The sequence below is a fragment of the Fringilla coelebs genome (genome assembly GCF_963513975.1).
Source record: "Fringilla coelebs genome assembly, chromosome: 1".
In the NCBI taxonomy this organism is placed as follows: domain Eukaryota; kingdom Metazoa; phylum Chordata; class Aves; order Passeriformes; family Fringillidae; genus Fringilla; species Fringilla coelebs.
This window is the reverse complement of record NC_140028.1, coordinates 4,835,077-4,849,481: the sequence shown is the minus strand read 5'-3', so window position 1 is coordinate 4,849,481 and position 14,405 is coordinate 4,835,077. Positions and strand designations below refer to the sequence as shown.

Sequence of the window (14,405 nt, the reverse complement as noted above, 5' to 3'; positions counted from 1 at the left end):
TTCTATTGCACAAATTAGAGGTGAGCCACTTCTTTTGCAGGCTGAATTCAAGGGGGGAAAAAAGTACTATTTCCTTAAGGTTCCTTGCTTAATTTCTTTTCCTCTTGTAAGAGATTAATATTAAATTTAGAAAATTTTTTTGTGCTATATTAACATGGTGAGGGATGGGATAAAACAAATCTGCAGCTGCTTGGTAGATCTGATCCACCAGAGAAGAGTCCATGTAGATATGGGAGAAAAAAAGTGGCTGCTGCTCCAGCTGGGCAAGGTAAGTGAAAAAGGAGGGAGGCAGGACAGGAAAAAAACAGTCCTGCCTATAGGAAGAGCTGGAAAATGCATGGTTTATGTAAAACATACTAAAACTCATGTGTGTATGCCATGTAAAATGCACCAATGGTCACTTTTTCCAAAAAAAACGTTTAAGTTGCTGAATTTTCACTTTCTGTGCACCTGTATCCTTGCAACCCGAGTTAATAATTTGAAATTAAAAGAAAAATAGACAGAAATCTCCTTCACTCAACATTTTTTGCCAAAGGGAGATTGTGTGAGTAAGCAAAGGTGTTCTAAAAGCTACTGAGTTCTTGAAGTCATTCCTCCTTCAGCCACTTGGAATTTTAACACACAAGTTTCATTAAGCATATTATAATCCACTGCTTATCCATGTCAATCTCACCAAACCCTGTGCTGGCTTTCTCAAATACAACCAGCAGGGAGAATGGGAAAAAAGAAATCAAAAGCATAGAAAACATACTGAAAATACTTATGTCTTAATATAAAACATCATGCAGCACAAGAAAAAAAAAAGTAAAATTAATTTGCAGCCCATTCCCTGACTGGAATTTATAGAGTTAAGCCAGCATTAAACCTCTCTCCTTTGGATAGCTCACAAAAACCACACAAATCTGAGACTGAAATGCACCATTTCCACTCACTGACCATAGACTGGTGTTTTTCCTGGCAGAATGACCACGACAAGCTGCAGCCCAGTGTAAGTGTTCTTGAGGTGTCTGAACATGGGCTCCACGCTGTCGGCTCCCTGGGCGTATTTGCAGAAGCAGGGCTGCCCCTGGATTGGCATTCCAGCATCCCTGGAAATCTTCCTCAGCTGTTCTGTGAAGGACCTGGGCAAGGCACATAAATGCATGACATTAGCAGTCAGTCAAAACCCATCTTGATTTGTGATCTTATTTTTAATGGAACAATCCTGTGAAACTTGCAGAGTTGTGCTGTCCAACAACCTGGGAATTTAACCCCATGTGCCTCTTTAATTGACAATGCCTGTGTAGTCACTGAAGACAAGACAGGAAATATACTGTATAAATAACATCATTCATGAAAAAACCTCATTTCCAAAGCAAATTCTACCTTATTTCTATGGGAAATACAGGATAAAATACTTTTTGCAATAATGACAACTTGGCATAGCCCGCTCTAACATAATTCCATGTTACCACCAGAGAAAGGGCTGGAATTATTCCTTTTTTTCTTCATGATGAAAACAACCAACAGAAATTACCAGCAACTGTCTCAGTGAATTGCTTTAGCATCCATAATAATGCACAATTTCATAGATACCAGAGAAAATGTGCATCCTGGAGGTGAAGGCAAAACTTCGACTAGGCTGGTGAAAAAAAAGTCACCCTTTGATGGAAGTGATCAGATATGGAGACAACCAAATTTCCTCAGAGGCTTCCACCTGAGAGCCTTTTTAGCTCACTGATAAAAGCCCTTTTTATTAAGATGGAGTGGGTACCCCCTCACAGCTGTCTAAAACATTGCTCATCTCCACCACAGGTGCCAGGGTATCACTGACTGGGAGGGTGTGAAGATTTAGCTTCTTCCAAACCTGTTGTTAACTTGCATGAATCATAACAGCCTGTGAGCTCCAGCCCTGCAGCCTGAGGCTCCTTGCAGAAAATGGGTTTGTCCTCTGGAAAAACAAGCACTCACTACAGCAGAGTCAGCAGCAGAACATCTCCCCATCCCCGGGAGCGTTCAAGGCCAGGCTGGATGAGGCTTGGAGCAACCTGGTCTAGGGGAAGGTGTCCCTGCCTGTGACAGAGGGATTGGAACAAGAGGATCTTTAAGGTCCCTTCCAACCCAAGCCCCTCTGGGATTTCAACATTCAAGTCTGAAACAAGTCAGGTCTATCTGGAAGTAGAGTGCCTACTGTAGGAAGGAAAGGTTCTCTCTCTGTTCCCAAGAGGTAAAGCAGGATCATTTTGAAGACTTTCAGAGCATTTGAAGGAGTTTCCCCTGATGAATCAGCAGCATTCGAGTTCCAGCTTGATCAAGAAGATGTAACAAGAGACCACAAGATGGAAAAGGATGCTGACACTTTCCTGGCTTGAAGCAGTGTCCTTTCATGGTGAATACAAACTCACTCTAAGCCATCCAAATAATTTTATTTTGGCTCATTATGTTGAGGACTTCTGCCTATTTCTCAAAACTGAACTTGGCTTACACAGCATTTCCACTAGAAGCACACCATGGAAGGGAAAGTTCTCTGGCAGCCCAGTTCTTGACACGTGCCTGGAGAGAACAAGTCCCTCCCTTCCTCACACAATAGACACTAAAAAGATTCCCACTGTTTGCTCATTACTTGTTAGAGAAAAATTCCCAAGCTGTTTAGCAAACCCTGTGAAGGAACAGGGCCATGGCAATGGCAATGCCACTGGTGTGGGCAATCCCTGCCTTGCATTCACCTCCCAGAGAGCAGCTGAGTCACTGCCAGGGCAGCTCCACAGGCTGCACTTGTCCATGCATGAGGGAAAGCAGCTGCATGTGGAAGGAGAGATCAGACATGGATCTGGGCCTGCACACCTTCCCTGAGCCAGTGGCAGATGTCACTGTAACAACAGTCTTTGAACAATCCTGTCCCATCCAAAGATAAAGAAACCAAATCTGGAAGTTTCATTCAAACACCTAAAGCCAACAGAACAACCAGTCCTATTCATCTGGCAAATACAGCAACTTGCACATTCCAGAAACTCAGAGAGGAAAAGGTTTTGGACAAAAAATTTTCCTTTTAAAGAAATTCTACATTAATAACTCTACTCCATATAACCAGGAAAGGAACCTAAGAGAACACACATGTTAGCTGGCACTCCTGAGAAACACTCAGTGATAAACACCCATCATTACATCATTTCAGTTATCTTAAACCCTGTCCTAAGGCCTCACAGGTCAGAAACCTGCCATAAAGCAAAAATGGCTTTTGTTAAGCCTGATTTGGAGGATTTCCTGATGCTGGCATTGAAATCAGACTGGCATCATCCAAAACACAAAGAGACAGAAGATGTATTGCTGTGTGTTTAACAATTTAACAAAAATATGTTCTTAATAAAAGTGAAATCATAATATTTGCATCCTTAATAAATGATAAAATCACCACCTTACACAACACACTTACTTAAGATGAACTTCAGTGCACTGACGCTGGGGAGCAAAGCAGGCAATTGCCCAAACCTTTATTTCAATTCCAGTGTGAAATTGTTTATTCCTCATGTCCCAGACACCTTGCACTGGTGTAGCAATTGCTTTATTCTGGAAGTGGAAGGTAAAAATTAAACATTAATGCAAAACTTGACTGGTGCTAAACAAAAATTAGCTTTGCTTCTACTTCCCTCCAAGTGGAGGTGATTTACACTCTCAGGTCGCTCTCTCCCCTGTACAAACACCCATTATTATAAGATATAATAATCATTTTATCACTGTAGCAACACAGCTTCTTAGCCAGGTGAAAAACAAAACTCACATTGTTCATTTTTATTGCTGATAACTGCCTTTGGTTGCATTTATCACCATCAAACAGAAGTTATATATGGAAAGTAAGACTCATGCTTGGTATGGAACATTAACAAGAGTCTACATTTCTACAGTGACTTTAGAACTGCACAGTGAACTTTCCAGGGGAATACTTTACACATCACTAAGAAGAGACAAATAGTGGTTCAATGCCACTCACATAACTCCAGAAAAAATGTGAACAAGGTGAGAAAGTTGATCAGTTATTCAACTTGGACCTACCCAACACTTTTATTTCTCCCACCAAGCAGATATTACTGGGATGGATTATCTAGAGGACAAGGGATGTAATAAAGCAGCTAAAGTAATTCTGGTGATGTTGATTACCTTAATAAATACTGATAGATGCTTTAGACAAGTTACTATGATGTCTTCCTTCTCACCTAGCAGCAACATCTAAAGCTTCTGGGCATTTTTTAGGACACACATGTGAATCTGATAATGGATTTTGCAAAGAGTTGTGTGTGCTGAAGGCAGTGCCTCTCCCACTATGACTTTCCAACATTCATCTGCCATGAAGTTCCCCCAGCCTGCTGGTGCCAGAATTGTTCATGAAAGCAGTCCCCTCATCAGGGTCAGGCCTGGGGTACCTTAACCTGCCAGGGAAGGGGGGTTTGATCTAATTTGCCTGAGTCACCTGAATAATTTTAGGCAGGAAACTCAAGATCCTCTCCCCTTACGGGTTTGGAGGCACCAGTCTGCTGTGCACAGGGACAGAATTTATTCAGCTGGCAATGCATGATCTGAAGAGATTCATCAAAAGCCTCCACAAATGATATTATCCCAGCTATTAAAGCTTTCATCTTGCAACAAGTCCCAGTATATAACTGATGGAAAATTCTCTTTCTGAAGCTTTTTTTAAAAAGATATCACAGGAGAAAGATTCTGTCAGAAAGTCCATCTGAAAAGCCATTGTAAAATAAAAACCTGTGGGTAAATATTCCAAACAGGAAGAGACAGCTCTGGGAAAAGACTGACAGAGATGATACCTCAAGACAGCTGCCCTAAACACAGTTGCTCCACCCAGAATATTCAAAACCAGCCAGAAGTTCAGGAATATTTCAGCATATTTTCAGATATATACAGTGATAATTGAAATGGTCTTTGTTCTCCATACACATCAATGAACCACTATTTGCAGGCTGCTTCTTGCAACACACAATAAAAGAGTGTTTAAGGCAAAAAAATGCATTTTTAAAGGAGCTTTACTTTCCAAAATAAAACAGCAATTGAAAGAGATGCAAATCAGCCAATACATTTAGGGACACTGAGAACCTAAACTCAAATTCTGAACACACCCATGACTGCCCTCTGACTGCACACAACACAATTCATTTCAAATAACCACATTACAGAGGCCATCACAGATGGTGTTGGGAGCCACCACAGACTGTACAGAAGGCACTGGACATACCCTGCCTCCATAGAGGATGGAGGGAGGCTGAAGGACTCTGCCAGTCACATCTGTCATCTCATCCTTGACCATGATCCCGAATTCCCGGACGTAAGGGTCTGTGTTGAAACTGGCACTCCGCATCTGAAATGATCAAAATGTACAAAACCGAGCTCACAACCTGTGTGCAGTGCACAAACACATCAGCACCTGCTAAAGGTGAGCAAAATGAAGCCCATTCCTACATCTGCCTCACATCTGGCACAACACTCACCAACTTGCTGATCTCTTCCTGCCGGTCCGGGGCTGATCTGGCAGTGGCTCGAATCATAGTGGAAGTTTGATTGTCAGTGAGTTTCTTGATGCATCTTTGTCCTGCCACTATGTTGCACACCTGAAATTTCCCCACAGAAAAAAAAAAAAAAAATTAAACATATTCCAATTCTTTTTTTGGCTTGTGGCTTTTCTTTCACTGATGCACCACAGATTTTCTCAACATCTGGCTGCTCAAAAAACAGTTTGCCAGCATTTGAACCCTTTTTCCCTCTGACCCCCTTCCCTCAGGCCCAAAATACAGAATTCTCTATGAGTTTACTTGCCTCCAGAGGAAGGTATGTGTGTTTCTGCTCCTGTCCAACTTGTAAACATGGAAGGTGAGGGTAGCGTAAAACTAATTTATGCCTGTCCTTAAAATACTGAGCTACAGTGCATTCAACTGTTTGTCCATTCTCCTGCTGAAGTGGGAATCTGTTGGAATGCAAACATGGAAAGCAGCTATTACTTCATGCAAAATGCTTCCCCCACAGTTCCTCAGTACATTTCTTGGCACAAGTTAAGCTTATTGAAGGAGGATGAAACAAAGCCCAAACATCTGAAAACCAGATTCAGATATTGATCAGTTATCTTCTTGTAAAAAGCTGGTATCAGTTTTGTTCCTTATATTGCTTCCTTAAAAATGGGAATCACTGTCTCCATATTCAAGTTATCTGCAAATCTCTGGTTGGTAATTAAAAAGAAACATTTTTTCCAAAGGAAAAAGAGATTGCAAATAAGCAACATCAGGAGGTTGATCCCAACTGGCACTACTTTTCTATTCCAGTTGTGGGAAACATCAGGCTACAAACAGGACACCCTGTCCTTCCAATTTTAAAGAAATCCATAAATGACAGAAAAAACCCCACCCAACCAAAAAAACCTAAAACAGAGCAATTGGTTCAACTGCCATGATACACATTATAGTATAAAAATAGAATTAAAAAACAACAGCTAAATTGAGAAAATACTCTGAGGTATATTCAAGGGTATTAACCAAAGAAAGCATCATTCTTCAAGGCAGCTTTCCCCACCTCAATAAGGCAGGCAAGGTATTTTTCCAGCCTGAGACCAAACACATGCTTAAAAAGCAGAAAAATACTACCTGAGACCAAACATATACTTGAAAAGCAGAAATATAATTTACGTTTGGTGACTTGCAGGTCGTCTGGTGACATTGCACACTCTGTACTTCCTTTTCATTTGTCCACAGTGTGTTATCTCCACCTTCAGACCTAAAAATTGGAAAGCACAAATCACTGTTTCTACAAAATCAAGGTGTCAGCCCAAAACTGCTACACGAGACCAGTTAAACAGTGTAATAAAGCCATTTTATTTAGCCCCAAAGGGTAGCCCAGACAGAACTCAAAAAGCAATTTACAGTCTTAAAATTCAAAACTCTTGAGCTTCAGCCAAAGTTCAGCACAGAATTTCAGAGACAGGATGAAATCCCAAAGGCCCCAGAGCTCCCAGATGACGCTGAGCACATTCTGCAAATTCCAGGGCTGGACCTCTAAGGAAGCCCAGGATTGGGAAAGGACAAAAAGGGCACACAAGCTCCTTGAAACAAAACCCCTTATTTATACTTTCTGTCTAAACATATGGGGTCTGTAAGACCTCCAACTCTTGCAATGAACTGGGGGTGTGGGTGGAGTGGAATCCCCAAACAGCCTCTCCAGGAGCTCATGGCAATGAGGCCACAGGGAAGCAATTTGGTGCCTGATTATCCTTTCAAACCCAGGATTTATTTATACTTTCCCTGCTAACTTCTAGTTGGGCAAAGATAATTTTGTTGATTTTTTTTAGAAATATGAAAGGAAGATGCAGGATGGATTTATGGATTTATTCTTTTTCAGAGTTGCTTGCTTTCTGCCAAGAGTATCAGGAAGGAAGGATCTCCATTTTGCAGAGGAAGCCTTCAGTGAACAAAACCAGTAAGATTTCTTCCTCCTGTTCTCTTTGATTCAGTCACTATGAACTAGAATAATTTCTTATTTACTTCCAAGAGAGTATATGCAGGACAGATGTCCAAGTATGCAAAAACACATATGCTAAATTATTAGTAAAATCTGAAATATGAAAAACCTGGTATCAGTAATTTTAAGATTGGGTAATTGAAAAAACATGAAATCCAAGTCTTTTGTAAACCTTTAGAAATCACCAGATCAGGAACTGGAATATTTTTGTCATGAAACTGGGATTGGTACTACTGATATGTTTCAAAAGCAAAAAATGGGATTTTTTTTGTCTCCCAATAAGGCAACTGCTGTAGAAAATATTTAGAACACATAGTGGCAATATATCAGACAGAATAAAGCAGCTGTATATAATTTCCCCATTACCTTTTATTTCTTTGGTAAACTTTACCCTTTGGGAATCTGTCAGAGGTTTTTGTTGTTCTTCAATACTTTTGAAGTCCAGAACTTCACAGACAAACTCAATCACTGGCTGTGCTTTGTAAAATGCAGTTGCAGACACTGCAGACAAAAACATTAATGGTGTGTCACAACAATACAGAGGAAATTCTTAGGAAATCAAACAAATGGAACTAAAATTTTGCCTTTCCATTAAGGGGAAAGAAGAAACAAGCTAAAATACTTCCTAGTACCTACCATCAATATTTAGCATCATTTTCCATAATGAAGGTCTGACTGACTGATGGAAGCCAAACCAAACTTCTCTGCCACCACCCAAAGGATTTGAGCACCCTTCTGATGCTGTAAAGAAAGATCTCCCCACAGGAGTATACCTGCAAGAAAACAAATAAATTCACATCAGAAAACTAAAGCAAAAATTGCAATAAATCCATAACTAATGCAAATTCCTTTTCACAAAAGCACAGAAATATCAGTGTTTAAAATCACCAGCAATCTAAGATTCCTGGCCAGACTCAGGTTACACCTTTCAAAACCCAGCTTGTTACAGTAAGAAATTGGCTACTACTCAGGTTTAAATTTAATATATCTACTAATTCCAACAAAAAAGCATCAATAACTTTTTATTTTATTCTATTAAAACTTCAGCTGTGCCTCCATAAGAAAAGAATTTAAAGTCTCTGCTATTAAAACACCAAGGTAACAATCTCTCCCCATACTCTGAATTATAGACATTATGTGAGGGTAAATAAGTGATCTAACAAATATTTCTGATCTATCTTTCATCTTGATAATTAAGTACTGCAAACTCAATAGCAAACAAATCATATCCAGAGCCAATGTGCTCCTCTGAACAAAGGTATCTGACATTCTGGGCTGTTTTCTGTGCTGTAAAACCTGATGAAAGTCATTTTATGGGTTTTTATCCTAAATTTGAGGATAAAGTCAACATAAGGCTATTTAAAGACACATATATTTAACTTATATTACCTGTTTAGAGCTTTAATATGGGAAAGTTCAGCCCTACTAAACTTTGTTGTTTGCCTTCTAATTAAATATAATTTGCACAGTGGTCTTAAGTGACTTGTGTCACAGCAGCAGAATTAAGCCCAGTATCTCTTGGGTGAGACTGAAAATGCTGTAGGTCCCACTTGAAAAACTAACAAATAATTTCCAAGTTCTTCTTTCCTATCAAAATAGCCACACAGGGTGACATTAATGTCCTCCTAGCACTGCAACCTTCATACAAAACTGGCAATAAACATCCAAGGACACACAGGAACAGGGTAAGAAGTTGTTTTAAATCCACCTTTCCACATCTACTGTGGCATTCACATTCTCTGCAAAAATCCCTTCGCCCAGGATTTTTCTCCTGGGAAGCTGAGAAGCCTCAGAGAAAAGAAAAACAATTCTTATCTCATTTGCTTCTCCTGTGTTTTGCTCATGTGGAATGTGTTTGGAGATTGTTCCATTGGATTCTGGTGAATTGTTTTGACTCTCTGGCCAGCTGGGGCCAAGCTGTGTTGAGACTCTGAGAAGGAGTCACGAGTTTTCATTATTAGCTTTTTAGCATTGAGTAAGTTTCCTTTCTGTATTCTTTAGTATAGTTTTGTATAGCATTCTTTAATATAATAATATAGTATCATAAAGTAATAAATTAGCCTGAGAGCATGGAGTCAGATTCATCACTCCTGCCTTCATCAGGGCATTTCCCAAAAAAATACAATAACCTACCAACCTTCAAACCCCTCCCTCAGAGAGAGCCTCCTTCTCCAAGGCCAGAGAGGGAAGAGGGAGATGGCAGAGTCCCCCTGACCTGAGACACAGCCATGGGGCCAGCCTGACACCTCTGGGGAAAGGCTCTCGTGTCCAGGCTGGAGGAAACCAATGGCCTCTTGCCTGAGCCTGCCATTGCCACACAGCCACAACTGCCACAGAGACTGCCCAAAGAGCCACCAAAACAAAGTACTGGAATGCTCTTCCCAGGGAGGTGACAGAATCACCATCTCTGGATGTGTTTAAAAAAAGCCTGGACATGGCTCTTGGTGCTATAGTCTAGCTGAGGAGTTAGGGCATAGGTTGGACTCGATCTTAGAGGTCTCTTCAAACCTCATCATTCTGTGATTCTGTGAAAACACCCAAGTCCCACCTAAAGCACCTCAAGGGCTTCCCCTCACCTCATGGAAGGCAAGTGCCTCATGACCACATCCAGGGCCTGGATGGTCTCAAAGGGGACGCTCGGCAGCCGGCCAGAGAGAGCATCGTGTAAAGCCTGCAAGCTCACACAGGACATCCACTTGATGGCCACCTTAAATATTCTGTCCTTTCCTTCTCCTGGCAGAGTGACCTCCAGCTCCACCTGCAACAATGCCAAACAACAAACCAAGATGATTCTTTCCATTGGAAGGGGGGAAATCAGAAGGGACAGTGGATTCCTCTGAACAACACCACGAAGCAGGGGAGGAGACAAAAAGCGAGGATGATGCAACACCATGCATTAGGAACAGCCTCTTTTTCCAGCTCCATCTTCCCCAAGGGGTATTTCAGAAGCCTGGAGGGCTCCCAGCTGGCATCCAGCTCCTCTGTGAGGCAACACTGGAACTTGGAGGAGCTCATATCAACGGGGAGCTCTCGGTGAAGATCCCATAACCTGATTTCAGATCCCTGACACGCCCCAGCGCGTCGCTGCTCGTGTCAGCTCCCGTGTGCCTAAAATAAAGCATGGGGTGTCACCACCTGCCAAGATTCATGAATTTCTGGTATTTGCTCTCGAGAGCACCAGAGTGCTTTACATACTGTTGCTGCAGACACAGTTCAAACGAGAGAAGAAAGGAACTTTAAAAGAGAAAAAAAAAATTATCGATCACCCAAAGAAAACAGAAAAGCCACAAAAGCCACCAAGCCAAAACTGCTACTTTTAAAGTAAGAAAAGAATAAATTACAAGCCCCAGTGCCAGTGATGGTATCAGGTAGGAAACAGGGGCATTTCTTTGCCATAGTATGCCCTACTTTGAATTTTTTGTCTAAAAAACAATGGCAAAGTACATTGTGGTAAATACTTCAGCCAATTACTTGTAATTATTTGTAATGCTGATTTCTCCTTTCTTAAAACAAAGGAAGTCTGAGCACCAAGGTTTTTAAGCTGACTAAAATTAATGCTTGTCTGAAATGATCAGGAGGTCTGGGAGTGACTACAAGAAATAAGAAGATCAGAGTATCCTTTGTGCTGGATACAAAAAAACCATTGCATTTTCCCTGCTAGGGAGCTTGCAATTTAAATCTTAAAGGCATTCACTTAAGAGGCAAGGTGTAATTAGCAAAAATAACAAGTGGCTAACAGCAAACTAATATCTGCCAGCATTTGGTCTTACAACAATTTGCTTCTTTAGTCCAAGAATTGGAAGGAAATATAAAACATAAATAAGAAGTCTTCCCACGTGCCCCCAAAAATGAGTTGACCATCTATAGCAGGCACACAAAATTAATATTACAGCTGAATCTCTCCTCCAGCACAAACATCATTCCCCAGGGAGACTGGAGCAGAGGAAGGAGCTGCACAGCTGTGGGAGGGCAGTGGGAACTGAGTCTAATCCTGGGGTCACTGCTGTGAGACTGGCCCAGGTCAGCCCTGCTGAGAGCTGTGCAAAGAAACTTTGCTGCGGTCTTCAGCTCACACAGGCTGGAAACCTTCCATGAGGTTTCTTTTCCACCACACCATCAAAAAGATCTCAACTTGCATCTCATTTACAGCAGATGGAAGATGTCTGTCACACCTGACCTGCATTTTCCTTTAAACCTCTCCTCCAAATCAAGTTTCATCATTCCTGCTTGAGCAACCTGGTCCAGTGGAAGCTGTCCCAGCAGGGACAGGAGCAGGGTGGCCTTAAAGGTCCCTTCCCACTCTAACCCCTCTATACTTATTCCCAATACTGCTCATACACAACTCATCTGATTATTGAACACTTTGGTGCCCTTAATCAAAAAAAAAACCCAAAAATTAATTTTGCTTTTTTCCCTCTCCTGGTATCAATTTACAAAACTCCTTCACCATGATGGAATGGGAGATGAAGAGCAACCTGTGCTGCAGTAACCTTGTCCCTGGTGGAAATAAAATTGAAGGATTGAAGAACTTCTATTCCAGGTGCCCAGCTCAAATACAAGTAAAAGTTAGCAGAGCTGTGACTGCTCAATTTGCCCAAAAGAGTTTTTCCTGATGGGTCTAACTCCAAATAAGTTGAATTAGGAGTCACTGCTAAAATAAGTAAGGTTTAAATAAAACTTTCCAGTGTTTCTTTTTAGTTTTTTTTTTAATTAAATATCTCACCCTATTAAAAAAAAACCTATGAACATATAAAAAAAAAAGTCCCTAATCCACATCCCACATCCAAAAGTTCACATATATTTTTTGGCATTGCTAATCAGAATTTTTCCTCTCTCAGTAATATTTTATTTATCCCACTCTTTGCCATGTTTGGCAAAATAAGCAAAATATGAAAAAATTAGGACAAAATAGTTTTAGATGGGAATTTTACTATGCTCTTTACTATTAGGGATTAAAGCAAAATACAAGATTTGTTTTCTTCTCTATCCCCAAATAAATGTCAGGATGCTACCTGGTCAACCAGGTTGCAACAGAGTTGACAATTTTGCAGCTAAGGGAGCTAAATGAAAGGGATTTTACTGTCAGGATGTGAAAAATCATTAAACCTGTAAAAAAATTTCTGAAATTTTCTGAATTTCTTAAAAAGAATAGGCCTTGAAGCTGATGTGGTCTGAATGACTCACACAAATCAGCATTATCCCTGTTTAAAAAAAAAACAAAAAAACCTAAAAAAGATTAAACCTGACCACGTGTTTCTGAGGAATTCTTAGTATTTCTTCTTCTCCATAAAATAAATGCAACTTCACATGATTATTTTACCATGCTCTGAGCATACAATGCACCTTTTCTCCATTAATCCAAGAGCTTTTCCTTCCCAGGGATTCAGAGGAAAACAGATTAACAACAAACTATGGATGTAGGCAAGAGCTCTGCTTCTGTCATGTGCAGAGTCTTTAGCAATACCTCAGAAAGACAAGCTCAGAGAGGCAAGTTTGTGGCCACAGACAGGATTAACACTTTCCTTCTGGAAAAGGGAACAACAGCAGGATTTCTGTACCAAACTGCTGCTCTGTTCATTCCTAATTTTTCTGTTTTTCTAATAAAAGACTAATGAAGATGTAGGTTAAGGTACATCAGTTGCTCTTGAATCTTGCTAGGTGAGAAAGCTTCGAAGTTCAGGTAAAATTAAATTCCAGCTTTTATAGAAGGATATGTAGAAGGATATTTTAGGGAAATACACAATTAAAGCAGAAATTGAATACAAAGCTGCTGTTTGAGGTGACCTGGGTTAGCTGTGTAGAACCTACAAGGAAAGAGGAGACTTTTTAATATCTTCCTACCTTGACAGTGTCCTAAACACTTCTTTCTTCTCAATATGTACAAGTAAAAACTAGGAAAATATCATGTTAATGTTGTAAGAAGTCTAAAAAATGAAGAAATTAAAGAGTGAAAATAAGGTACACTAAGGGAGGAATGAAAACAGATTTGATAACCATTAAAGCCAAGCAGGTAAGTATTTATATTGGAGAAAAAGTTATAAAAGAAGCAGAGCTGCCAGCAAGTACAAAAAAAACCAAGCCCAGAACAACCACTACAACAAGAGATGAGGACAGAGTGCATTAATTAACTCAGAAGAGCAACAGGAGATAAAAACTTGGCAGTTTGGTGTCAGCCCTCTGTTTAGCATCAGCTTTTCCACTACAAGTGTATATTGCTAGTCAATTAAGATCTTCCACATAGATTAATCATTGTATTTTCATTAATCTTTTCAATATGATCCTAAATGTAATCAGATGTGCAGTAAATTTGATATATTTGCTATGTACAGAACAGTCAAAAAAAAAAAAACCACCAAAGGAAGCTAATCTAATTCTGCTGGAGCAAAGTCTTAATACCTACAAGCTTTATAGTGGTTTAAATCATGCTTAAACCAATTTAGCACCATGTAAAAATTTCCTTCATTAAGCTAAATTTCCTCACATCTCATTTAAAACAGCTCAAGATTTATCTCTGATAGCTCTTTCCTGCAGGGCAAGGTTAATAAATGTGGAGCAGAACAAGTGACAAAGCCCTATAACCACGGGAAACAGGAGGAAAATGGGAGTTTATTGAAAGTGAGCCACATATGAAACCACCTGAAACCATCTCATGCTAAATCCACTACAAACACCCTTCCCAGTGACCAGCCACTCCAAATGATGACTGCTCTGGCAAGACTGGGAATGGATGAGATGATTTATTTGGGTGAGATCTTCCTTCTGTGCCTGTGCCTGCTGACCAGACAGGACTCTATTCCTGATGCTTTGGATTTTAAAGCCCACTCACACTGAAATACACATGGTAAAACTGAAATCTAGGGACAGTGTGGCAGCAAGAAATGCTCCTAAATGCCCCAATTCCTCTGTGTCTGTGCAAA

General features: G+C 40.3%; 1 protein-coding gene across 1 annotated transcript in view; it reads right to left on the bottom strand.

Moving 5' to 3' along the window:
* The window catches only part of AGO2 (argonaute RISC catalytic component 2), a 47,062-nt gene that overhangs the window by 9,523 nt on the left and 23,134 nt on the right, over nucleotides 1-14,405 (bottom strand). The window contains exons 4-12 of the mRNA XM_084227138.1: nucleotides 10,065-10,246; nucleotides 8,125-8,261; nucleotides 7,855-7,989; nucleotides 6,660-6,747; nucleotides 5,800-5,947; nucleotides 5,475-5,594; nucleotides 5,222-5,344; nucleotides 3,413-3,546; nucleotides 937-1,121 (exon numbers count right to left, since the gene is read on the bottom strand). Coding sequence (XP_084083264.1) covers nucleotides 937-1,121; nucleotides 3,413-3,546; nucleotides 5,222-5,344; nucleotides 5,475-5,594; nucleotides 5,800-5,947; nucleotides 6,660-6,747; nucleotides 7,855-7,989; nucleotides 8,125-8,261; nucleotides 10,065-10,246 — 1,252 coding nt within the window. The remainder of the gene's footprint in view (nucleotides 1-936; nucleotides 1,122-3,412; nucleotides 3,547-5,221; nucleotides 5,345-5,474; nucleotides 5,595-5,799; nucleotides 5,948-6,659; nucleotides 6,748-7,854; nucleotides 7,990-8,124; nucleotides 8,262-10,064; nucleotides 10,247-14,405) is intronic.